The following is a 25,079-nucleotide window of genomic DNA, read 5'->3' on the forward strand; positions in this document are numbered from 1 at the left end:
TGAGCCATCGGCACCTCTGCCTACAGGAGGCATACTCGGTGGCCCGGCAGTTCAACCTGATCCCGCCCATCTGTGAGCAGGCCGAGTACCACATGTTCCAACGCGAGAAGGTGGAGGTGCAGCTGCCGGAGCTCTTCCACAAGATAGGTGGGTGTCCCTCCCCCACCCGCGCCCACGCGCCCGGCCCCGCCTCACCTGGCTTCTCTCCTCCAGGCGTGGGCGCCATGACCTGGTCCCCTCTGGCTTGTGGCATCGTCTCCGGGAAGTACGACAGTGGCATCCCGCCCTACTCCAGAGCCTCCCTGAAGGTGAGCACTTGGCAGAGGGGAGGGAGCACGGGTGGGGGGTGGGGGCGGGGAGCACTGACATAGGGGAGGGAGCACTCTGGGAAGATGGCCTTGGTTCCCTGGATCTCGACTGTCCCATCCACCACCCACCCAGGTACAAGAACATGGAGTTCTCCCAACCTTAGCCCCCCCCCATAACGGTCAATCCACTGGGGTCAACCATTCACACACACACACACACACACCATCGATTCTCAGCTCTCTGGGATGAGTCAGGACTAGGGTCACAGTTGGCTCCCGCGCCCTCACACACACGGAGAATCAGGAGGGATCCCCCCCTGGGAGGTCAGGAGTCCCAGAACCCCGATCCAGGGCCCACCCTCTCCCCAGCCCGGAGCAGAGGCAGGGACCCCGGAGGACTGTGGTCCTGGGGCATCTGCAAGGTCAAGGAAGAGCTCCTGTGGGCCAAGATGGCAGCTCCGCCTCGGGGCACCCTGCTTCCAGCCTCCTGCAGCCTGTCCTTCAAGGACGCGGATGCGCTCCGGCCTGCGTCTGGTCCTCAGCCTCTGGACGAGGCCCCCAGCAGGGGCGGTGGACGCGGCTGCCTGGCGGAGGCTCTGTGGGGAGGTGCGGGGCCATCTGCACGTGGAGATGCAGGTGACCCCCATGCTGGGTCTGTGTCCTCTCCCAGGGCTACCAGTGGCTGAAGGACAAAATCCTAAGCGAAGAGGGACGGCGCCAGCAAGCCAAGTTGAAAGAGCTGCAGGCGATCGCCGAGCGCCTGGGCTGCACCCTCCCCCAGCTGGCCATAGGTACCGCGCTCGGGCCGGAGGCGGGCTGGCGACCCTGGGGAGATGGCGGGGTCTCCGAAAACAAGGGGCTGGAGCTGCACTGCCGGGGGGTGCCCTGGACAGCACCCCTCGCCAGCCACAGGCAGCCAGGATCTGAGGGGCAGGACGGCACCCATGTTCCTGGGGAGGGAACAGAGGTCCTAGAGAGCCAGGGCCCCTCCCTGCGCCGGCCAGCAGCTGCAGGGCTACCCCGCCCCTCCTCTAGCCAACCCCTGGGCAAAGCCTCACCAATATTTCTGGGCACCACACACACACACACACACACACACACAAGAAGGAGGCTGAGCACCTGTGCCCAGACGGGGGGCAGGGCACAGCCGGAAGGCAGCCCCCTCACCCTCGGCTCTGGCCCACAGCCTGGTGCCTGCGGAACGAAGGCGTTAGCTCCGTGCTTCTGGGTGCTTCCAACGCGGAGCAGCTCATGGAGAACATCGGCGCCATACAGGTGAGCCCGGGGATCTGGAGTCTCGGCCCCAGCGTGGTCTGCACAGCCCAGCCAGACCCAGGGCTCGGGGCCGAGGCCACGGCCGGACCTGTGGGCACAGTGCCAAGTCATTCTTGTCCTTCCAGGTTCTTCCGAAACTGTCGTCTTCCATTGTTCACGAGATCGATAGCATTCTGGGTAACAAACCCTACAGCAAAAAGGACTACAGATCCTAAGCTCCCCCTGCCACCTGCTCGGACAGTTTCCAGTCCCCCCTCGTCTCTGTCCGCTCGCTTACGCTGTCTCGAAGCCAAGTGCAGTGTGGTTTGCATCCAAGGGAAGACACCACGCCCGGCGTCACCAGGAGATGACCTCTACGTTGCCGCCAGACGCTGCCCGCCGCTTCGCTGGACAAGGTCACATGGTGCCGGGGAGATGGCATGGGTTAGGAAGGACATTCGCTCGGCCACGTCCAAGCCTGGCACCTCTGCGCATCCCCCAGAGACGCCGCGCTCCTCCAGCCGGGGCCCTTCAGGGAGGCTCCCCAAGTGGAGGCCAACTGAGGCCTGGCTGTGTCCTCGGGGCAGGCAGGACTGGCCTCCTCCCGGGCCTCCTCCGCCAGGGTCCTGGTGGTTAGGACAGGGTTCCCTCTCGATGGGCACCAGGGTGCTTCATGTGGGGTTCAGCTTCAGATCCCTCCCACCCCCCTTCCCCACCCAGCCCTGCCCCCTGGGGCAGAGGACGGGGCCACCCCTGCCCTTGCTGGCAGGGGCAGGGCCAGGGGGTCAGTTCTCTTGTTTGGGAGCCACAAAAAAAGGTTGAGGCAGGGTCCGATTTCCAGCGTCATTCCACCCGAATTCCACAAGCAAGTGGTGTGGCAGAGCAGGTGCCTGGAGCACTTGGGAGGGGGTCCGTGGAGGAGGGGTCCGTGGAGGAGGGGTCCGTGGAGGAGGGGTCCGTGGAGGAGGGGTCCGTGGGGGGTCCGTGGAGGAGGGGGTTCCTTGCTCCAGAAGGCCCTGGGTGTTCAGTCCAGAAGTGCCGGACCCCTGCTGGGCTGTGGCTGGGCCATGGGGTGACCGCTCAGTCCACAGGAGGCCGCGGCTGGGCCACTTGTACAAAGCAGCGTTGAAGAGCGGGCAGGGCGGCCACTCGTAGCTCCTTCCTGGGTGGAGGCTCCACGTGCCGGGCGCCCACAGGTTGGGGGCGGGAGGAGGCTGCCTGGAGTCCTCCGTTGTGGGGCAGAGCTTTCTCGATCCTGTCCTGCCACACCCACGCCAGCCTCATGCTCAGGGCAAGCAGGGCCAGCGCCTGCGCACCTCCTCCCGCCCAGGCCCAGCAGGGGCTTCTCCAAGGGCACCACCGTCTTCCCAGCTGGGCGGATGGGCAGGGAGAGGGGAGGGCCCGGCCTCAGCACGCCCTCTCCCACCATCTTCCAGCTGACCCCTGCCATAGCCCGGGCCTCGGCAGGCGCCGCCCTGTGGATGTGGGGAGGGGCCCTGCCCCCCACACACACGGGCTAGAAATGTCTGCTGCCAGGCAGGGCCATGCAGGGCCTTGCCCAGCCTTGCTGCCAGGGAATGGCCAGCTCTGTGCGCTGCTGCCCCCCGCCCGGTCCGCTGCTGGAAGGTGGACAGACCGGAGCACGCACCACGCGCTGGGGTGTCACCAGACAGGGGGGCCAGGGCGCCAGACAAGCTTAGCAGCGCCCCGACCCGGGCAGCAGCCAGGCATTGAAGCACTTACAAGGTTGGGCTCTGCTTCTGGGGGCCGGTCCCCCACGAGGGAGGAGCTGGGCGGGCCATTGGACGAAGAGCAAGCGCAGAAGCCTAGAAAGAGGGAGCTGGCCCCTCTCGCTCAGGGGTGCAGCCACGGGCTTAGGGCCAGCTGCCGTCTCCCCGGACCCCAGGTCTGACTTCCATGAGCTCCCACAGCAGGCCCTAGGCACCCTCCCTCCGCCCCCGTGAAGCTCAGAGGCCAGCAGGAGCGGCATGAGGCCGGGGGGGGGGGGACCGGGCTCCGTGGGGCCCCTGCTGCTCACCCAGGGCCCAGGTCAGATCCCAGGTGCCAGCGGCCGCAGCCCTGCTCGCACGCGCGGCCCTGTACATAACGCGCTTCCACCCCCCTTTTTTAACGACTGCCCTCCGCTCACAGCACCCCACCAGGCAGAGACCACCGTACCCCTCGAGCTTCCAGAGACCCAGACTGAGGCCCAGCCACGTATTTATGGAATGACAATAAAACCCTGCCCGCCCGTCAGCCTCTGTGCCGTCTGTTCCCTCCGGGTCAGGGCTGGGCAGCCACTGGGGAAGGGGTCAGAAGCCCCCCCCCTCCCTCCCAGGGCTTTACCCCAGGGCCCCGGCAGGTGGCGCCACCTCTGGGTACCGCACACAGCTCCTCTGTCCACACCTCTAGGGACCCGGGTGGGCCTGGGGGGCTTGCTGTGCCCCCTGCAGATCCGTGGCCTCCGTTCTCACTGTGGCAGGGGGCGGGGCTGGGTGTTTGGCGTTTCCCTCCTTCCTGGTAAACCCTATCACTTCCAAGGCTGTGGGAGACACCCCTCTCCTCACACCCCCTTCCCAGAACCCGCGTGACACCAAGAACCACGCCGACGCCATCCCTTCCCACGGGGTTTATTAAAACACAGAAACCAAAACATACACACAGAGTACAAAGGAAGGGTTCGCCATGTCGGCCAGTTCCCATCAGCTCCCCAGACCAACACTGGGGACAAGAGGTGACCGCAGAGGAGCCCAGGTCCAAAGCACGGCCCTGCCCACCCCGGGGGCCCTGGCTGGATGCCCTGCCCCCACCAGCCTGGGGCTACGCCAGGGCGAGGAGCCAGACCCTCGCGGCTGGGCCTGGGCGGGCTGAGCGCCTCCCTCCACTGTCCAGCTCAGACGCAGGGCAGACAGAGTGGCTTCCCCCCTCTCCTCCTCCTCCTTCTCCCTCTCCTCTCCTCCTCCTCCTCTCTGCCGCCACCACCACCCCTGGGCTGGAAGAAGGGCACAGCTGGGGCTCCGCTCTAGAATTCAGGACACACAAATACACCCAACAAGGCCCTTTTCTGGGTTATCGCACCTAAAAAAATACTTTTGTTTAAAAAAAAATCTGAAAATTAAGGGAGGGAAATCCATAAACACGACGCCGCCAATGACTTTGGGCTGATGCACCACCACCTGTAAACTTCTGGGAATAGAAAGGGGCAGCGCCGTCCACCGGCCGTGGTCCACACACGCCAGCTCGTGGACACCGGCTGGCCACAGCCGGACCAGCAAGGGTGCACAGAGCATCGGCCTCAGAGCCCCCCCCAAGTCCCATCCCTGCCCCCCACGCCTGGCCACGCACGGCTACCAAACCTGCCCACCCTCAGGACTCGGGAGCCTGCCCTCCACGCACACCCACAGGCCTGGCACCCCAGACCTGGGAGTGAGGCCCAACAGCAAGCTCTTGTGGGCCTGGACTGGGTGGGAGAGCACCCAGAGGTCTCTGGGAAGGGAGTCCCAGCACCCAGGATGTCCCAAGCCTAGGAGGCAGGAGACCAGGGCGTGTGGAGGGCGGTGCAGCCTCGGGAGGGCTGCAGACAGACAGGCTTCCTGCGGGTGAGGTCCAGAGGGTCGTCCTGACCCCAGGGCTGTCACCTGAGTGCCTTCCTAGATGCTCAGCCCCAAAGGGGCTCCACAGAAATCCACATCATCAAGCAAAGCAAAGCAGCCGGCACGGTGAGGATGCAGCGGCTACTCCAACCCGGCTTGCTGCCCAAGGCCCCAGACCCCTGCCAACACCACCACAGCAGCCTGAAGACACCAAAGACTCAGATGCGGCCCCGCCCACCCGCCTCTGGCCAAAGGCAACTAAGGGACCAGCATGGAAATATTCTGAAGGCCCTTTCTCCTCTCCCAAGCTGGCCGACCAGTCCCCCGCACCTCCCCCCCCATAGCAGTAGCCCTCCCTCCAGAGCCCCTTGGGTGCCCCACCTTCCTGGGACTGGCTTGGCCCCAGGGAACCGGGGATGGGAGGCTTCCCGGAGGCACGCGGGGAAGGGGCCAAGCCCAGCCTTGGTGCAGAGCCCTGCCTTGTCTGGGGACGGGGAGGCGGGCCAGCCACGCACGGGCTGGCCATCCCACAGGCCAGGGGGAGGTGAGGACTCATGGCGGGGCCCCGCCTGCAGCCCTCCCCCCGCAGGGGGCAGGCCCGTGTGCGCGCGGAGCATCCTGGAGACAGTGTGGGGCTCTCAATCCTCCCCACCTGCAGCTGCTCGCCTGCAGTGCTGTGCCCAATGCCTTGGAGATTTGGGTGGACTGGCATGTAGGAGTGCCAGTGGGAGGAGCCTTGGAGATTTGGGTGGACTGGCATGTAGGGATGCCAGTGGGAGGAGCCTCGGGGGTCCAGCCCCCAGGGGTTCAGAGAAAGAGCCACAAGACAGATGCAAACACCTGGGGTTTAGCAAGGGCCAGGCAACGGCCTGAGTGTCTGTGACACAAGCTATGGAGATCTCCCCTCAGCCTCCCAGAGACTCTGTGTCCCTCGAACCTCTCCCAGGGAACAGAGTTGGAGGCCCAGTGTCTTGCCCGCAGGTCCTGCCAGCTGCTCCTCCCAGCTAGAGTTTCTATACCCTGGCCTGCTCCCAGCTCAGGGCCTGGCGGCCGTCTCCAGGCTGACACGAAGCTAGCAGAAGGATTAGGACCTGGCTGGCTCCCTCACCCTCCATCCAAACTTGGGCAGGGATGAGGTGGCCAGGCATGAGACGGGCCTCGGACTTCCCGGTATTCCTGCAGGAACTAAGGCTGCCCAGACTCAAGGATTAGCCAGCATTTGCCATCAGACAGGGCAGCTGCTCCCAGACCTGACCCACGGGGCGTTGAGGCGGGGTGGGGGGGGAGGAGACCTCAAGCAGGCAGGAGCCCAGATCAGGGCAGTTAGACTTCCAGGTATGGATGGGGCGGGGCACACCGAGGGCTCCCAGGGACCAGATGCTGTGTTTGTCCCAGCTGCGCAGAATCACAGGGCTTCAGGAAGCTTCTCTTGGAGCCTGGAGCCCCGCGACTGAGAGAGTGCTGCAGGTCAGAATCTCCCCTACATCATCCAATTTTTATCAAGACAAATGTGTTCAAGTCTTTGATAGGAAAGTGCAAAAGATGTACAAATAAATGAAATCTCTTCTAAGGAGTCGTCTGGGGCCACGGGGCAGGTGAGGGCGTGGACTGGGGCGAGCTGGCGCTCCTGGGCTTCCTCCCCGGGACCGGTTCCCTCCGGCGCTTCCTTCTCCGTCCCAAGGTGGCGCTGGCTCCTACAAAGGCAGCAGCTTCTCTCCCGCGAGGGTCGGGCAGGCGGCCCGGCGAGTGCGGCTGTGGGGGACAGAGGGTCACACAGCTGGCATCTGCGTGTCACACAGCTTGGAGTGACCGTGGGCAACGTGACCAGAGAGGACCCGGGGCCAAGACCTCCCCACCACCAGCCACAAGGCCAGGCATGGGGGCACCCTCACGGTGGGAGAGCTCCCCAGAATCCAGGGGAGGCGGCCAACCAGGACGCACCCAGTGCTCTACCCTAGGCTGTCCCTCCCACAGGGACAGACGGACTCGGGAGGAAGCCGGTCACCCTGGCGATGATGGTCATGAGCTTCCCTCGCCTGGACAGCAACACCCCCAAACCCTCAGCTACCCCAGGTCCTGGGCAACTCCCTGAGGTGAGCAGAGCTGGGGGTACCAGACAGAGTTTGGGGCTGGGAACAGCCATCCTTACTTGAGGCTGAGTATACCATACACACACACGCGCGCGCACACACACACACACACACATGCACGCACACACGCGCGCGCGCACACACACACACATGCACGCACACACGCACACACATTCACATGAGTGTGTGCGGGCACGTACAAGTCCACTGGCCCCTTCCTAGCCTGTTCCCATCTCCCAGTGGGCAGCCATCCTGGCCCCAAAGTGGCCAGGGCCCCCAAGGGGAGCTGGGATAGAAGGGCTCCAGGCCAACAGTGATCTCTGGGGACCCCGGGGCTTGAGGAGATGGCAGCTCTAGCCAGGCGGGGGTCACAGGAGCGTAGAGCAGCCCTCAGCGGCCTCACCTCGGCTGGAAATGAGCGCTGCGACGGGGGAAGGTCTTGAGGATGGCTAGATATCTGCCAAGGAGAGAGAAGAGAGCAAAGGCTTGCGGGGCGTCCACGGTGGCGGGCCGGCGGCCGGCAGGGCTCCGCAGTGCGTGCTGCCCGGAGCGCGAGGGCACCTACCAGTCACATAGGGCCCCAGGGGCATCTGGTTGTAGTTGACAATCCCTCCCGGTCCAGGGCCCCGGAAGTTGGGCCCAAAGCTGTTGTTGTACATCTGGGAGGAGCCGAAAGCGCCCTGGAGGCAAGGATCAGCTTTACTGGCACAGTGCTGTCTCAACTCCCACCCCGCCCCAGCGCCAGGAGTGCCCAGAAGGCACAGGGGGACTCTGCTAGGACACGCTCAGGCCGAACCTGACCTGCTGAATGGTGGGGTCACCGGCACGGTTGGTCAGGCGGCTAAGGATACTACGCTCAGACATCTGCAGGCGAGCGGCCACCGGGGGGATCCGAGACAGCATGGAAGGCAGCCGTGTCACGTCCGCCTTCATGTCACTCAGCAGCTCCTCCAGCTGGTTCAAGACTGTAGGGTGAGTGGAGAGTGGAGGAATGGAGTCCTACCTGGTTGTGGGGCATGCCGGCTGGTGCTATTTACAAGGGTGTGTTATGGCACATCCGCAGCAGCAGACACCAGGGGGCGCTCTTTACCAGGCCCTCAAAGCAGGCAAAGCAGCGCTCTGCCAACTGAGAGACAGGCTTCCAAAGAACTCTAAGAGCTCCTTCTGGCAGAGAAAAGAGCCAGACACCACACCAAGCAGTGCTTTCCCTCCTAAAGTCCTCCTGGAGGCCCATCCCTGGGTCAGGCATCCACTCACTGGGCGGATACCAGCATGGTCCATTGACTCCCAGGTACCAGTGAGGCCTTATAGCCATTGGCTCCCCATTTCAGGCTGCCTCCAACCAGCCTGGGGGCTCCAAGGACAGAAGGCATCTTGGGGACTACGGAGAGAGCTGGAGCAAGGGTTAAAGAAGAATCTCGGGCAAATTACTTCACACCCGAGTTTCAATCTCCTCATCCTCAGTGGGGCCACTACGATGAGTTTATGGGCATTCGTGTGCCATAAACTGCAGCCTTTACGAAGCCCAGGCCTGCCCTGTTTCCCAGCAGGTGAGATGATCCATTGTATAACTGACTGTCCCAGCCTGGCCCAGGGGGGTCTGCTCTCCGGGCTGGCATTCTGTGGCCGTGGGCCAGGAAGCCTTCCTGAGCGGGAAGAAGGTGGGAGCCTTTCCCGGGACAGGGCACGAGGAGCTTGCTCACCCTTGTGCAGGACGGCGTTGGCAGGCTTGTTCCCAGCCAGGGACTCCTTGGACAGGTGCTGGTGACTCTCAGCAAGGCACTCCACCTCAGCCAGGCGGGCATTGAGGGCCATGGCGGGGTGGTTGGGGTCCTGGGTCATGTTGAGGTACGCAGCCCTCCGCAGTTGCTCCTCAATGACCAGCGCCTGCTCCAGCAGCTGAGGGATGGCTGGGTGTTGGCCTGGCCCCTCTTCCTGGCCACTGCCCCCCCCTCTGCCAGCACCCCCTCCCTCCACGAAGGAGGGCCCCGCCCCACTGCTCTCCACACCGCCCAAGCGGAGCGCCCTTGAGAACCACGCCACGCGGTTCCCTGTGTGGCTCTGGGGTGTGCCTGGTCCAAACGCGGGCCCCTTGCCTTGTCAGTTGACAGACTGAATGAACGAATGAATCCCCAGGTCTACTCGGGAAGGAGCTTGCTCTGTCCCTCGCTGAGTCCCCCAGTCCCTCCCCACATCCGCCTCAGCCCAGAGCTGACCTTGAACCTGCGGGCGAGGAACTTGTTCTTCATCTCCAAGTAGTTTCCCTTATGGACCTCGGACTTGAAGGGCTCATTGAGGATCATGTACCTCGGGTCATTCTGGATGTCCTGCCAGCGGGCATAGCCGTGCCTGGGGGGGCATTGTTAAGGGCAAAACTGGCAGCAGGGCGGGGGAGGGCGCGGCCTGGAGCATGGCCCACTGCCTGTGCACGCCGGGGGAGGGGCCTCAGCTCCAAGACCGCGGCTGCTGCCCATGACCGTGGTGGCCGCCTCGGCCAGCCAGGTGCCAGCTATGCCACACACACCCGGCCACACTCAGAACCTAGCCAAGACCGCCCGAGGGGTGGGACTCAAAGGGGATCGGGAAGGGGGCCACATTGGATTGGTGAAGGGCCAAAGCCAGCGACTGTGCACGAGGAGGGAATTCCAGACACAGACGCTCAGAGAGGGCCTGTGACAACCGAGGCAGCGTGCAGTGACCCCGTGCGCGCCAGGATTCCAGCGACAGGCAGAACTTGGAGGGCCCCGGGAACGCCCGAGACCAGCGCCCGGCAGCCTGGTCACCAAGGATACGTCACGATGCCCGCCAGCAGCCAGTAGTCATGGCGCCGGTGCCAGATGTCATAGATTTTTCCCGAGGACACGGCAGCCCGCTCCTCGTTCTGCCATAGTGTGTGCAGCTCTGGGAAGACAGCCGAGTACGCAGGTAAGGGGCGCCATGCCCGGCGACGCCACGTAGACCGGGAGAACCCCTTGCCTCCACACCACCCACCAGCCCAGCCCCAGATCTGCTCTATTGCCAACCATTTACACACCAGTATAAAATAGCCATCTGCCTACACTGCTGGGAGCCATAATCAGGAAGTCTGGGGTAGTCCACTGCCCCCCCAGCACCTGTGAAGCCTCCGTCTGCGATATTGAACATGAATTTGAACTTCCCACTCTTATCTTCCTTCTTCCCCTCCTCATCCTCCTCTCTGTCACCATTTTGCTGTGTTTCCGAGGTCTCCTTCTCCTCGGCCTTGGGGTCATCTGCGGGGGGACAGACCAAACTCTCTGCATCCAGAAGGTCCTGCCCAGAGCCTATTCCCGCCAAGCGCTGGGGACCCATAGGCCAGCAGGACTCGTCTCTGTCCTCAAGGTTTTAGGGCCCCGCCAGCATCCCCTCCCCTATCACAGCCACCCTCTGTGCATCAAAATGGCCCTTGTCAGAACAGGCAGAGCTCATGTTCACGGGTGACAGAGCCGCCCAAAGCACCTGACCTGAAGACTGCTATTCAAGAACATTCTAGAGAAGGCTGAGCCCAAATGTTCCAGGGCAATCTCTATGGCATGCTCTTCCTCCCCTCTAGGCAGCGGGGCCGCAGGAGGGGTTAGGACAGGGGGTGGCTGAGCCCCGCGGGGGAGCGACCCAGGCCTCCGAACACGAGCTCCAGCCCAGGCCTGGGGACAGTGCCCAGGAGGCTGGCCAGGGCTGGGGGAGCACCCCCAAGGACACAGGCAGAGCACAGGGACACACCCCCACCTGGCCTGAAATCACTGCCATCCCCTCTGCTGTGGCTCAGGCTCAGCTCCAGCTTGTCCAGAACTTTCTCCTTCTCAGAAGGCGCGTCGTCTGTAAGACACGGAAGGCTCGTGGGTGGAGGCCCAGGTGGAGCAGGACCCCCAGCCATCCAGCCATCCAGCCAGCCAGCCAGCCAGCCAGCCAGCCAGCCAGCCAGCCATCCAACCAGCCAGCCAGCCAGCCAGCCAGGCCCCTCGGATGTGCAGGAGCACCCCAGCGCACTCCTCCTCCCCACCAGGCCCCCTGCACAGACACCAGAGGCCTGAGAAAGTGTCCAGCAGCAGGGTAGCCGTGTTCACCCCACAATTCCCCTCACACCCCCAGGAATGTGGGCAAGATGCATAACTACCACTGGACCTCAGCCTCCTCAGCAGAGGGAATCTTGAATGAAGCAATGATAAACAAGAAAGCAAACATGAAACAGGTAAGACTGAGAAGACCTAAAGAGCTGAATATGTATGCACAAGGCAGGCACTGGTGCTTTACGCTATAATCCTAGCTACTCAGGCAGCTGAGATCTAAAGGATCTTGGTTTTCAAAGTCTCAGGCTAGCTTTGAGCCATGATCCTGCTTAGGATAGTTTTGAACCAGCAGAAAGCCAGGCTGGAGGCTCATGGCACCAGCCATAATAAGCAGGAAGGGTAAGCAAGACTGAGAGGCCTTAAAAAAACCTAGAAGTGGAGCTGTGTGGCTCAAAGTGTTAGAGCTCTACCTTGAGCAGAAAAGCTCAGGGAGCCGGGCGCTGATGGCTCACGCCTGTAATCCTAGCTACTCAGGAAGCTGAGATCTGAGGATCGCGGTTCAAAACCAGCCCGGGCAGGAGAGACCGTGAGACTCCTATCTCCAATAAACCACCAGAAAACCAGAAGTGGCGCTATAGTTCAAGTGGTAGAACGCTCGCCTTGAGCTGAAGAGCTGAGGGACAGCGCCCAGGCCCAGAGTTCAAGCCCCACAACTGACAAAAAAAAAAAAAAAAAGAAGAAAAGCTCAGGGACAGCTCCCAGGCCCTGAGTTCAAGCCCCACAACCAACAACAACAACAAAGAAAAAAATGTTTTAAGTTAAGCTAAGTTGAAACTAAAATGTTGGGCCAAGGCTGAGAATGTGGCTTAGTGGTAGAGTGCTTGCCTAGAATGCATGAAGCCCTGGGTTCAATTCCTCAGTACCACATAAACAGAAAAGGCTAGAAGTGGTGCTATAGCTCAAGTGGTAGAGTGCTAGTCTTGAGTAAAAGAAGTCCAGGGACAGTGCCCAGGCCCTGAGTTCAAGCCCCAGGACTGGTAAAAAAAAAGAAAACAGAAAGAAAATGTTGAGCCAAACATTAGCTGTTTACCAACAACCAAACAAACTATCTGCAGTCCTATTATTCGGGAAAAATGCAGGGTAAAAATTTAAGACTACAGAACAGAATTAACCATAAACTTTCCAAATGAGTTAGGAGGAAGGTGTTATAAGGAATATTCGATCAATTCCAAGAGATGGTAGAAAAGAAGAAAAAGAAAAGAGACAAGGAAGTGGCGCTGTGGTTCAAGCGGTGGAGTGCTGGCCTTGAGTTGAAGAGCACAGGGACAGCGCCCAGGCCCCACAACCGATGCAAAAAAAAAAAAAATTTAAAGAGACAAGTGTGGTATAAAGAGATTCATACAAACATTTGGATGTATATAAGCTTTGTGCTAGCTACAGTAAAGTTTTTTGGGGATATGAGTCCACTTGTGACACCAGCATTTTAATAAGGACTCCCAGTTCAATCTCTGAAAGTGGGCTTCTCTATATCTCGCTGATCAAATTCCTGTGTAACATATAATAAATGTAAAGAGATTAAACTTCCTAGCTAGAAGACAGGGACTCCACGATTAGATTTAAAGCAAGTCCCATTGTTTACAGGAGATACCTAAAACACAATTACGCAGAGAAATAAAAGTACAGAAAAAAATATTTTCTAGGCCTATACCAGCTAAAGAATATGTAAAATGTCCATGAAGCCGGATGCCAGTGGCTCACGCCTGTAATCCTAGCTATTCAGGATTTTTTTAGTGCCCAGCTGGAGTTCTTTTTTTGAATGATAATGTTCTAGAGGAAGTGGAGCTCAAGTGGTTAGAACACTAGCCTGGAGCAAAAGAGTTCAAAGACTGTGCCCAGGCCCTGAGTTCAAGTCCTAATACCACCACAGACACACACACACACACACAAAAACATTATGCAAAAAAGGCTGGGTATTGGTGGTACACATCTGTAATCCTAGGTACTCAAAATGATGATATCTGAGGATAGTGATTCTAAGCCAGTCTGGACAAGAAAGTCCTTGAGATGCTTATCTCCAATTAACTACTAAAATAAACCAGCAGCTGTAGCTCCAGGTGATAACGAGCTAGCCTTGCACGAAATGTTCAAGCCCTAGGACTGGCACCAAAAAAAAGTGCTATAAGTATCCAACAGTGAATCTGCACAGCTCTGTGAATGAACCGATGGCATGTTTTAGGAAATCCACTGCAAATACACTATGTGTGATATACCATAGTACATTTATTTATATATTATTTAAGTGGTGTACTCCTCTAATCCCAGCACTTAGAAGGCTGAAGCAAGAGGGTTATGAGTTGAGCCTGAGTTACATGCTAAGGCTCTGTAGCTAAATAAACAAGGGAGTGGGCAAGAGAGGGAGGGAAGAAGGGAGGAAGGGAAAGAGGACTAGAGAGCGGTATACCAAATACAGGTAAATAGACAGATGGACAGATCCATAGAAATCCGGCAAAATAAATATCAAAGCAAAATGTATCAAGAAGAATGGTAGTCATTACAGGATAATTAGAGGTTCACGTCACCAGAAAAATAAACCCCTGAATACATGTGCAACCAGTCACGCAGTAGGGCAGTGAGCAATGTCTGGCTTTACAAGAACGACATGAACCTACAACCACAGGGGAAGATATTAGCACAAAGTCTCTTTTAAAAAGTGATCAAACTAAATACTAGCAAGGTGGGGGGGAACACACCTTAGTACGTCTAAAGCTTGTGTTTTGGGCCTTACACCCAACAATTAGGAGCTGACCCCTTCCCCGCAGACATGCGCAGTGCTTACAGAAAATCTGACCATCTCAAGTCAGAAAGCAGATTTCAACATAATCGAGAGGATTCCCACTTTCAGACCAGAGTGCAATTGAGTTAGAATCGATCATTAAAGCATAGCGCAGGACCAGAATCTCTGTGTGACCAGGGCCGTTAAATTCCCCCTGCAGAGATCTGAGTCCCTGCTCAGACACAGCCCCTAACTACCCCCCAGCCAGGAAGGAACTCCCGCTGGCCGGCTCTTCTCCAGGATAGAGAGGCAGAGGCGGGGAACTTACCTTTCAGCAGCTGCTCCGGGGAGGGCTGGGCCTTCTCTGCCTCCTCCGGCCGCTCCTCTCGGCCTCGGTCCTTGCTGTCCGAGCTCTCATGCTTGTCCTCCACCTCTGCTCTGTCCAGGGCTGCGGGCAGGGCCTAAGGAAGGGCAGGGCAGGTGGGAGGCTCGGCACAAATGTAAGGCCGGCCCCTTCCCAGACCCAGAGCCCCAGACCGCAAGTCCGAGGGTCTGGGTTCTACCTGACTGGGCAAAGGTCTGTGAAGACCCCCAACCGGACCCCCACCGCACCCCCACAGCGGTCAAGCCTCTTATGGCCTCCATACCTGGGGGTCCAGGGCCTTCTCTGGCTTCTGCAGCCCTTGCTCCTTCTCATCCAGGTAGCCCAACTGGGCTTCCATTTTGTCTGAAAGATTAGGGGAAAGAGGCACGACAGGTGGGCGCAGGCATGGAATGGGGTACCCAACAAAGAGAGAGGGGGCCTGGTGCTCAGGAAGCTCTCTAGGGGCGGGGCACCTCTGGGAGAGGTGAGAGGGATTTCTGGGTACAGCTGGCCAGACCCCTCTATGGAACACACACAACAGCGAATGTGGGGGGGCAGAAGGCAGAGAGGATGCCGAGCTGTGGGGAGGACAGCGGGGGCCAGCGGCTCCCCCGGGGGATACGGGGAGGAGGGGGCAGAGGAGGCACCACCATGCCCCAGGCCTTTACCAGAGTGAACATAACCCCACGGCTGCTGTTAGACAGAAAACCCCGGGGAAGAGATCTCCGCAGTAGGGTCCTGGGGCAGCCTGCATCTTGTGGTGTGTGCAGGGACTTGGGGACACCACATCTGGTGACCGCCACCCCCCCATTCACTACCCACCCATCCACCCGGCCCCAGACCTGGCAGACCCAGTGGGGCTGGCGGGAGGTGGGCAGGGCTAGCCGGCACCGGCGTGTTGGGGTCCGAGATGACCTCCCCAGGCAGCTTCTTGCTCTCCGGCCCCTCGGGAATCAGGTCTGGGGTGCTGTACTTCCCATTGACGTGCTCAAACTCCTGAACCTGCCGTAGTGGGAGAGGAACAGAGTGCGTGTGCTCAGGCCCAGGGGACTGAGCGTGTCCTTTATTCGGGGCTGGGCTTCTCTGCCTCAGGCCAAGACAGATGCCACCTCCCCGGCACCTCCCACCATCCTGTCCCAGAAAAGCTTCCGGGCCAGTCCCTGGACATGGCTCGGGCCCTGGGCAGCCGGACACCTGCCCTCTCACAGCTGGTCCTGGGGGCCGTGCCAGGGCCCCCAGGACCCTGCAGGAAGGCCGGTCCAGGCTTACTCACCCACCTTCTTCCTAACCAGTGACATGACCCCGATGCGGGTGAGCACGTGCTGTCTGGACAGGCCCTCCCGGGGCACGCCGTCCGCAAAGGTCTCGGCACCGTCGGCCCCCGGCTCACACAGGTGCCGCATGAAGAGGGACACGTAGGCTCTAGGGGGCGGGGACCAGGGCTCAGGAGTGGGGGACTGGCAGGGACCCCCTGGCCCGCTGCTGGCCCAGGCACAGAAGTGGCCTCCCTGGCGGGGGGGGGGGGGAAGGAAGGAGCCCTCGCCCTGGATGGCCCAGCACCTCCTCCCAGCTGGTTTGGGCAATGGCAGCTGGCCCACCCTGTCCAGCACCCCAAACCCAACACCAGAAGACTGCCAACTCCCCAGAGGCCGTCCACGAGTGCCCCTGTCACCAGGAGAAGGGGGGGTGTGCAACCTGGACGACGGGCCTCTCACCGAAATTCTTTCTCACTCTTCCCACGGAGGTCGCGCACCAGCCACTGGGAGTTGAAGGCGTCCTGGGGGGGCATGCCCCAGCGCATGATGGCGTTCAGAAAGGCCTTCCGCTGGCGGGCGTTGAAGCCCAGCACCTGGCCAGGGCACAAAGCCTTGTGTGTCCAGGCCTGGGACCCTACGCGTGCTCCCAGCCCCCCGCTCCATGCCCCAGGGGTGGCAGGAAGGGGCTGGAGAGGCGGGGCAGGGGTGGCAGGAAGGGGCTGGAGAGGTGGGGCAGGGGTGGCAGGAAGGGGCTGGAGAGGCGGGGCAGGGGTGGCAGGAAGGGGCTGGAGAGGCGGGGCAGGGGTCCCACCTCGATGTTGCCACCCACTCGAGCCAGCAGAGGTGGCAGGGGCTTGTCTCGGTCGCTCTTCAGCTGCCTTCTGGATTGTCGCCGCCCGCCTGGAGGACAGCCCATGGCAAACTCTCAGGGGAGGGTCCCCCCCACCCCCTACCAGCTCAGCCCAGGACAGCCAGAGCCCGCAGGGTGCTGGCCCAGGCCTCCGGCACTGACACTCACTCTGCCCTTCCGGCCTCTCCTCGAAGTCCTCATCCTCATCCTCAGAGCCGATGGAATATTCGGACTGGTTATCTGAAAGCTCGTCCTGCCACTCTGCAGGGGTGCGGGGTGGGTGATGTGCGCAGAACCCCAGCCTGGCACACCCAGGGCCAGGCGGAGCCCCTGCACTGCCCATCCTGCCCCGTCCTTACCCCCGACAGGTACCGCCCGTGAGCTCACTTCATGACCCCACCTACCCACCCCGTCCCCATTTTAGAGCGAGAAAGTGGTGTGGCTGCTGGGCCCACATCCCCCTTGTCCTCCGCTGTCTCCCAGAAGGCTTCCATTCTCTCCCCCCGCCGCACCAGCCCCCGCTGCCACCTCACACCACCCCAGCCCTGCCAGCCACAGGCCAGGCGGAGTCGGGGCCCATGCCACGCACCCTGGTCCTCCTGCGAGGCGTCGTTGTAGTTGACCTGCTTGCGGATGCGCTTGCCCTTGCCCAGGTTGCGCGCCAGGTCCTCCTGCTGCTGCTCGTAGTGGTGTCGCAGCAGCTTCTCCCAGTAGTCGGGGTCCACGTTCTCCTCCTGCTTGATCACCTCCCGCTCCACCTCCTCCTGCAGGTACAGGGCTGGGGCTAGCAGGCACCGCCCGCCCTTCACCAAGCCCTCGCCCACTCGGGGAGCAGCCTGCCTCCTGCAGGAAGCCCCCCTCTGATCACCCCCAACCGGGCAGGTCTTACCCTCCCTTCCCCTGCTTCAGTCATCCATTCATTCGCTCACCCACGAGCCTTCCTGGCCTTGTAGGCACTGGGACACAGGCTGACAAAGCCCAGCCCTCCCCTCAGGGACTCGTTTCAAGAGGGAAGTTAGCCGGCATCCAGGGTGTGCCAGGAGGTGGGGAGGAGTTGGGGAGATGGCCCCAGATGCAGGGGGGAACCTCAGATGTGCTGTGGGCTATGGAGAGCAGCGTCCAGAGAGTTCAGAGCAGGGAGTGGTCTGCCAGGCCAGGAGGCGGGGTCAGCCCGGGGCGTGGCAGGGGAGAGCAGGACGCGGCTGGGGGGTTCTTACCACGCCGTCTTCCTCCCGAACCACATACTGCGCCACCTTGAAGGAGCTCAAGTACTCGTTCATGTTCTGCAGCTCCGTGTCTTCCGTGGCATCTTGGTTCCGGTCCAGCAGCTTGGAGATGGCCGCATCGTCATAGTGGATCACGCTGCTGTCCTCCACGTCCTTGTTGTCACCTGAGGGCAGCACGGTGTGGTGTGGAGACACCGGGGAGCCCAGGTCCAACCTCCAGCCCAGAAGCCAAGCCCCCATCTCCTGTCCCTCCTCTGACCAGATCACACACACCGCAGCCTCTCAGGACACTACAGGGGAGGCCATGAGGACAGCTACCATGGGGGACAGAGGGAGCAGCCCAGGGGCCGGGCTTGGTGGGGCCTACCTGGTGGGGTGCTCCCGTGCTTTTTCTTTGCGCTGGCAGCCAGAGCTCCGCCCTTGGAGGACTGCACGTCAGGGATGGGCGTGACAGGCCTCTGGCCCTGGGACATCATGCCTGGAGTGCGGCAGGAGCACAGAGCAGCCACTGGGTCGGCAGCAAGCCCTGGGTATGTGTGTGTCTGTGTGTGTCTGTGTGTCTCAAGCAGGCCCCCGCCCCCAAACGCCCACCAACTCCCAAGCGGGACAAGCCTACCCTCCACGTCGTCCTTGAAGAGCTCCTCCGTGCCGAATTTGAGAATGTCGTCCAGCTCCTGCTTGGTCATGGAGCCCGACTTGGAGCCCAGGCCCGGCCGTACCACCAGGTGTGTGAGCATCATCTTGCGCTTGGCCACCTGCGTGATGCGCTCCTCCACGGAGGCCCGAGTCACAAAGCGGTAGATCATCACCTTCTTGTTCTGCCCAATGCGGTGGGCACGGCTGAAGGCCTGGGAAAGATGACGGCTTAGCACCCAAGCCTCACCTGAGGGCTCCAGGTCCGGGGCTGGGCGCTGCAGGACTGGTACCAGAGTCTGGGACCACACAAGGGGCTGACTGTGCACAGTGAGGTGTGTGAGTATTCACACTACCTCGCCCGCTCCCCGCCCACCCCACCCAGCCTGTCTAGAGGCCTTGCAGCCAGGCTGAGTAGAAATGTTACCTGCGCAGAGGAAACTTTAAATGACTAGAAAGCCAGGCACCAGTGGCTCACTCCTGTCATGCTAGCTACTCAGGAGGCTGAAATCTGAGGATTATGGTTCAAAGCCAGCCCATGCAGCAATGTTTGGGAGACTCTTATCGCCAATTAACCATCCAAACGCCAAAATTGGAGCTGTGGCTCAAAGTGGTAGAGCACTTGAAGACAAAAGCTCAGGGACAAAGCCCAGGCCCAGAGTTCAAGCCCCAGGATGGACACCAAAAAAAAAAAAAAAAAAGCCATGACATGGGCTGGGAAGGTGGCTCAGTGGTAGAGCACTTGCCTTGCATGCATGAGGCCCTGGGTTCCATTCCTCAGCACCACATAAGAAAAAAGAAAAAAGCCGGAAGTGGTGCTGTGGCTCAAGTGGTAGAGCACTAGCCTTGAGCTGAAGAGCTGAGGGACAGCGCCCAGGCCCAGAGTTCAGGCCCCACGACCGGACCCCCTCCCCCCAAAAAAAGCCATGACTGTGGGATGCAGGAGTACATGCAAGGGACAGAGTAGCCTACAGGCCAGTGTGAGTGTGGTCACATGATGGCTGTCAGGGTGCCCCTCTGGGACTAGAAGACACAGAGGCCCCTGGGAAAAGCAGTGTGGCCTAGAAACTGCCCCCAAAGGACGTGTCTGAGACTCAGCACTATGCATCGGATCGCCCACATAATGTGGCCCTCCTGGTGTAATTGTGTGTGTCTGTGTGTGGTGTGTGTAGGTGACATGAATTTGTGTGCACTCACAGGTGCCTAGGCCTCACCGGCCACCCGCCCGCCCCGGCAGGCCCCACTCTGCTCCTCATCCCCTCCCCAAAAGTGCCGATGGATCCTGCCCACTTCTGTGCCCAACCCCAAGGGAGATGGGAACAGGGCTGGCAAAACAGACCCCGTGCCTCAGACGGCTGCCCTGCCCCCTCTGAGCCCGTTTCTCCCTCGGTGCCATGGGGAGCTGGAGGGACAGGACAGAGCCCTGCTCGCCTCCCGCCCCACTCACCACCCACAGTGCCACATGGGGCCAGGACTCCACAGCAGAGAGAGAGAGAGGCCCACAGAGACAGGGAGGGGCGGGGCATGGCCAGGAATGGGTGCAGAACGGGGTGCTGACGGTGGGCAGGACGCACAGACCTGGATGTCGTTGTGGGGGTTCCAGTCCGAGTCATAGATGATGACCGTGTCCGCTGTGGCCAGGTTGATGCCCAGGCCACCTGCGCGGGTTGAAAGCAGGAAGCAGAACTGCTGGGCTCCAGGGGCTGAAAAGAGCAGCAGGTGGGGGTGGGTTAGCCGGGCACACCTGGGCAGGGGGCAGGTGAGGGTAGATGGGAGCGCAGGAGGGGCAGGAACTGCAGCAACAGATTGCTGGCAGAGGAACAGGACAAGGCCCTTCAACCCCATCCAAGATGGCAGCCACACCGACAGTCAGGAGGGCCTGGGAACCGCACCTGGGTCCATGGAGCCACCCTCCCCCACCACTCTGCCATAGGGCTCAGAGCCAAGGAGGGAACCAGAGCCAGGGCCAGAAGAAAGCCCATTTCCTAGCATCTGTTTTCCTTACTTTTCCTTTCTGTCTCCTTTCTTTCTTGTATACTAGAATTCATACTCACTCAGAGCCTTGAGCTTGGTAGGCGTGAGCTAGCCTTCTACCACTTGAGCCATACCCTTTTAGTTTGTTTAGTTTGTTAGTTTGTTTAGTTTGCCTTCCACGCTGGCACAGGCCAGCGTCCGTCCATGCTCTTCCTACCTCCACCTCCCGAGTAGCTGTGCTTATAGGCATCTATCACTACCTCCAGCCCTAGAAAGCTGATTTTGCAAACAGCCAGCAAATACAGTGGCCATAATCCCACCCATGCTATCATCTGCCTTTCTCCTCATCCATTCCTAACTGCTCAGAGCAGGCAACATCTACTGACCCCACGAGAACCCCAGCAGACCTGGAAGGTTCCAAAGATGAATGTTTGTGTCCCATAAACCAAGTGGCTCATGCCTGTAATCCCAGCTACTCATGAGACTGAGATCTGAGGAACGTGGTTCAAAGCCACCCCAGGCAGAAAAGTCTATTGAGCCTCATCTCAAATTAACCACCAAAAAGCCACAAGTAGAGCTAGGGTTCAAGTGGTAGAGTGACAGCCTGGAGAGAAAAGCTTGGGGACAGCCACCAGGCCCTGAGTTTAAGCCCCAGGACCAGCACAATAAAAAGAGAAAAAAAACCCTCAGGGGACACTGGTGACCCCAGGACAGGTCTGCTTCCCAGCACTGTTTGTGGAGCCGCTGGTGGGATTTCTGACGCAGCCTTGGCGGGGTGGGTACCATTGAATCTGTCGATGGCCTCCTGCCGCAGACCGCCCGTGATGCCGCCATCGATGCGCTCGTACTTGTAGCCCTCATACTCCAGGAAGTCCTCCAGAAGATCCAACATCTTGGTCATCTGAAGAGGAGAAAGAGTTTACAAGCTGCTTTGGCATCAAGCACCACACAGGCCAGGGTCCCACCATGGGGAGGGAGGTGCGGGGGGGTGCGGGGGGGGGTCAGCTCACTAAGTGGGGAGACGCATGGGAGCCATGCAGCCTGAGGCAGGACTGGAGAAGAATACAGCCTCACCCTGCCATCTTGCCATGTGGAAGCCACACCACCTCCAACAGCCTTGGATGTGAGCCTGACCCTTCTGGAAGACCCGCCCCTAACTGCTGGGAACACAGACATCTCCTCTGTGACACCTTCCCTGATGTGGATCCCCAGGAGAAAAGGGGGAAAGGACCTTCCAGGCTCCCCTGGCCCCATTTCCTTCCTGCCTTGAGGTACTTCAGCTGGATAGAAAACGATCAGCATGGCCCACTGCCCAGCCAGGACCCCATAGCCACTGTCTACCCCACATCCCACTGTCCACCCAGGATCACAGCTCGCTGCCCAGCCAGGCACTGTCGGGAGCCTCAGGGCTCAGCAGCTGGCTTCACTTGACTTTGTGCACAGAGGAGCTGAATCTCAGACGCTGGGGTTAGGGCCTGGCTCTGTCCAACCCTTGGGGAAGTCCTTTCAGCCCAGGACCCCACAGAGCTGTCACTATGGCTCCCCGCAGAGCTAGCCACAGAGCCAGGCAGCGTGAGCCCCTGCCTCCCCTCTAGGCTGAAGGAGGGGACTAGAATGTGTCCTTGAGCCTGACACACGCCAGGTACACATGGAGGCAGAGAGGAAATAAGCAAACCTCTGCAGGTGGCTGGCCTTGCCATGACCAAGCAGACCGCCAGCAGTGGAACCCTAAGACCAAGCAGAGGTGCTCCCCTGAGAGGCCCTCCCAGAACAACCCCAGAGCCCCGTCTTAATGAGAGGCCAGGCTGCAGGGGTGTGGGGCAGGGTGGGGGAGCAGGGCTATCACACCGGCCTGGACACAGAGGCCAGGGGGCAGGTGGGGAGATGCTGGCCTTCATAGCAGTTAGGCCCTGGGCGCGTTGACCCTGGCCTTTGGCTTGAACTTGATCGAGTCATGTGAGGGCCCAGGGGACTGACTCCCACCACAACCCACGTGGTAGGAAGGGCATGGCAGGCAGACACAGGTAGGGCTGTACCCTCAGCCATCAGGGCAGGGTGTTGATGTGGGAGGCCAGCTAGGCTCTGGGAGGCTCACCTGGGAGAAGATCAGCACCCGGTGCCCTTCGTCCCGCAGCTTCTTGAGCATCTTCTGCAGGAGCATGAGCTTCCCTGAAGACTTGACCAGAGAGCTGCCATCGTAGGAGCCATTGGGCAGGACAGGGGCCTCCTGCGGACACAGCAGAAGCAGGGCCTCAGTGGCTCCCTTTTCTGATGCCACCCAAAAGAGGCTGCCTGCAGGGACAAGGGCTGAGCAGGATGACAGCATGGGAGGGGCGGTGCCAGCACAGGGTCTGGCTCTGGCTCCAGCCTCGTGTTTCCAGGCAGTGCACACGCCAGCCTGCCCGGCCTCGCTCCCTGGCTGGCATCTAGGACCTGAGATGTCAACAAATGGTCTTCCCTGCAGGAATCAGCTTGGCCACTGTGGTCATGGAGGGTGACTGGAGCCGGGCCAACCCTCCACCCAAGCCAGGCAGGACAAATCAGGAGCCAAGACACAGAGAATGCCTCTGCCCCTCCTCCTGAGAGGGCCTGGGGCTGCCTGGGGACGCGTCACTGGTGCGGCCACCCAGCGACTGCACACTGGGGGAGCGGTGAAGGAGAACGGACGGTGACAAGACCCCCAGTTCCTCCTTCCTGGCTCACAGCCCTGCGTGCAGCACCTCCCCCCGCCTCGCCTCACACTCAGGAGAGGGTGACAAACTCCCTTCAACCCCTGGCCAGGGCTCCCACGGCTGATCCCCAGAGCCCAGGGGACTAGGAAACTTCTGGAACGATGGAGACCCACACCACCTCATATGTGAGAGTCTAAGCCCCTGGCCGCACACGTGGAAGTCCTCACAGTGGACACGAGGAACGCACCGCCACAAAGGCCACAGGGAACCTACCACGGCAGCCACGGGGAACAGATAGGGGTGGTTGCAGCACTTCTTGAGGTCCATCATGATGTTGAGCAGCGACACCTGGTTCCCGCCCCCCTTGGAGTTCAGCGCCTCGAAGTTCCGCGTGAGGATGAACTTGTAGTACTTCCTGCGGCGGGGAGACGACGGGGCGGTCGGCTGTGTCTGGGTGGCCGCCTCCAAGCAGGCTCTGCCCTTCAGGCACCACGTAGAGAACCCGGGAGCCAGAGGCAAAGCCTTGGGGCCGGAGTCAGGCAGCCCCGCACTCGGGTCACTATGATCTGAGTTGAGGCCTTAAGGGAAGAGTAGGGAAAGGGGGCCCCAAAGATGCCCCCTAGCCTCCAGGATGTGATCAGGAAAGAGGGGGTTAGCAGACAAGCCGGCAGCGGGACAGGAGGTTCCTCCACTCACTTCTGCATCTGGCTCAGCTCTACGCGGACGATCAGCTCCGTCTTGGCCGGCATGTTCTTGAACACGTCGGCCTTGAGCCGCCGCAGCATGTGTGGCCCCAGCAGGTCATGCAGCTTCTTGATCTGGTCTTCCTTGGAGATGTCGGCAAACTCCTCCAGGAAGCCCTCCAGATTGCTGCAAAAGAGAGCTGGGATGAGAGCTAGGAGCAGCAGACCCGAGCAGGCCACAGCCTTCTGTAGAAGGACTCAGGATTAGGGTTGGGGAAGGTCCGGCCAGCACAGGCCAGCAGCTGATGGCCAGAGAACCCTGGCACTGCCCTGGGTAGCCTGCCTGTCTAAGCCTGCATCACCCTGTATCTTACAGCCCTCTCTACCCTCAAGCCATCCTTGCATGACGAGCCCACGTTTCAGACAAGGAAACTGAGGCTGATGGGTGTCCAAGTGTAGACAAGCCACCACCTGCCCTTGAGCCAACATCCTGATGCTAAAATTAACAATCTTCACTCTGGATACCCCAACTCTTAGCAAAGCATGAGGGTAAGTGAAAACGAGGAGGCTGAAGAAATGGGGTGCACCTTCACCCCAGCCTCTCATCACTCACTCAGGTGAATCACCTGGGCCTCTGAAGGAAAAGGACTGAGCCGCGAGTACATGGGGAGGGGGTTTAGGTGGAGCAGAAAAAGGAAACTAAGGTACTCGTAGCAGCTGAGATTTCCCAGGACTCGGCAGGTGTCCGTGCCCCCCCCCACCCAAGGCCATCTGCTCATCCTCCCACTGATGAGAGCCAAGGCCCAGCGGCCTGACCACTCTCAGAGCCACACTGGGCCCCTGGCCCTTCCTGCCAGACTGGGGAGACGTACTTGAACCTCTCTGGAGTCAGGAAGTTGAGGAGATGGAAGAGTTCCTCCAGGTTGTTCTGAAGCGGAGTCCCAGTGAGGAGCAGCTTGTAATCAATCTTGTAGCTGTTCAAGACCCTGAAGAACTTCAGGGAGGAAAGGGGCCTGTGAAGGGGCAAGGGTGGCACGAAGGGCCCCACCCAGGACAGGCCTGAGCCCCACGGACACGGCACCTACTTTAGATTGGTTATTCTTGAGTCGGTGGGCCTCGTCCACCACCAGGCAGGCCCACTCAATGGAGCCCAGGATGGCCTGGTCGATGGTGATGAGCTCGTAGGAGGTGAGCAGGACGTGGAATTTGATCTGTACTTCTTTCTGGAGGGAGAGACCAGCACTGAGGAGGAGGCAACCAAGGGCAGAGTGGACCAGGGATAACAAATGTGGTTGACAAGAAGGTGTGGTCAGGCATAGTAGCTCACTCTTGTATTCCCAGCTACTCAGATTAAGAGAATCACAGCTCAGGGGCTGGG

General features: G+C 60.3%; 2 protein-coding genes across 4 annotated transcripts in view; one reads left to right on the top strand and one right to left on the bottom strand.

Annotated features, from left to right (window-relative positions):
* Kcnab2 (potassium channel, voltage gated subfamily A regulatory beta subunit 2) overlaps positions 1–2,466 on the top strand; it is a 77,096-nt gene extending 74,630 nt beyond the window's left edge. For all 3 annotated transcript variants that reach the window (XM_013035665.1, XM_013035658.1, XM_013035674.1), the window contains 5 exons: positions 27–147; positions 214–308; positions 979–1,099; positions 1,495–1,583; positions 1,709–2,466. In XM_013035665.1, coding sequence (XP_012891119.1) covers positions 27–147; positions 214–308; positions 979–1,099; positions 1,495–1,583; positions 1,709–1,798 — 516 coding nt within the window. In that variant the 3' untranslated portion in view covers positions 1,799–2,466. The remainder of the gene's footprint in view (positions 1–26; positions 148–213; positions 309–978; positions 1,100–1,494; positions 1,584–1,708) is intronic.
* Positions 2,467–6,817: 4,351 nt separating this feature from the next.
* Positions 6,818–25,079, bottom strand: part of Chd5 (chromodomain helicase DNA binding protein 5) — a 45,251-nt gene continuing 26,989 nt past the window's right edge. The window contains exons 15-41 of the mRNA XM_013033107.1: positions 24,787–24,924; positions 24,574–24,695; positions 23,715–23,888; positions 23,292–23,433; positions 22,442–22,573; positions 21,130–21,247; positions 19,951–20,075; positions 18,356–18,587; positions 18,107–18,217; positions 17,731–17,903; positions 17,103–17,277; positions 16,682–16,774; positions 16,475–16,563; positions 16,123–16,256; positions 15,685–15,829; positions 15,250–15,409; positions 14,691–14,770; positions 14,372–14,504; positions 10,990–11,079; positions 10,359–10,496; positions 10,038–10,146; positions 9,462–9,594; positions 8,949–9,144; positions 8,047–8,210; positions 7,811–7,925; positions 7,649–7,702; positions 6,818–6,907 (exon numbers count right to left, since the gene is read on the bottom strand). Of these exons, the coding sequence (XP_012888561.1) occupies positions 7,695–7,702; positions 7,811–7,925; positions 8,047–8,210; positions 8,949–9,144; positions 9,462–9,594; positions 10,038–10,146; positions 10,359–10,496; positions 10,990–11,079; positions 14,372–14,504; positions 14,691–14,770; positions 15,250–15,409; positions 15,685–15,829; positions 16,123–16,256; positions 16,475–16,563; positions 16,682–16,774; positions 17,103–17,277; positions 17,731–17,903; positions 18,107–18,217; positions 18,356–18,587; positions 19,951–20,075; positions 21,130–21,247; positions 22,442–22,573; positions 23,292–23,433; positions 23,715–23,888; positions 24,574–24,695; positions 24,787–24,924 (3,429 nt within the window). The 3' untranslated portion in view covers positions 6,818–6,907; positions 7,649–7,694. The remainder of the gene's footprint in view (positions 6,908–7,648; positions 7,703–7,810; positions 7,926–8,046; positions 8,211–8,948; positions 9,145–9,461; positions 9,595–10,037; positions 10,147–10,358; positions 10,497–10,989; positions 11,080–14,371; positions 14,505–14,690; positions 14,771–15,249; positions 15,410–15,684; positions 15,830–16,122; positions 16,257–16,474; positions 16,564–16,681; positions 16,775–17,102; positions 17,278–17,730; positions 17,904–18,106; positions 18,218–18,355; positions 18,588–19,950; positions 20,076–21,129; positions 21,248–22,441; positions 22,574–23,291; positions 23,434–23,714; positions 23,889–24,573; positions 24,696–24,786; positions 24,925–25,079) is intronic.

Source organism: Dipodomys ordii, unplaced genomic scaffold (genome assembly GCF_000151885.1).
Source record: "Dipodomys ordii isolate 6190 unplaced genomic scaffold, Dord_2.0 Scaffold6, whole genome shotgun sequence".
Lineage (NCBI taxonomy): Eukaryota > Metazoa > Chordata > Mammalia > Rodentia > Heteromyidae > Dipodomys > Dipodomys ordii.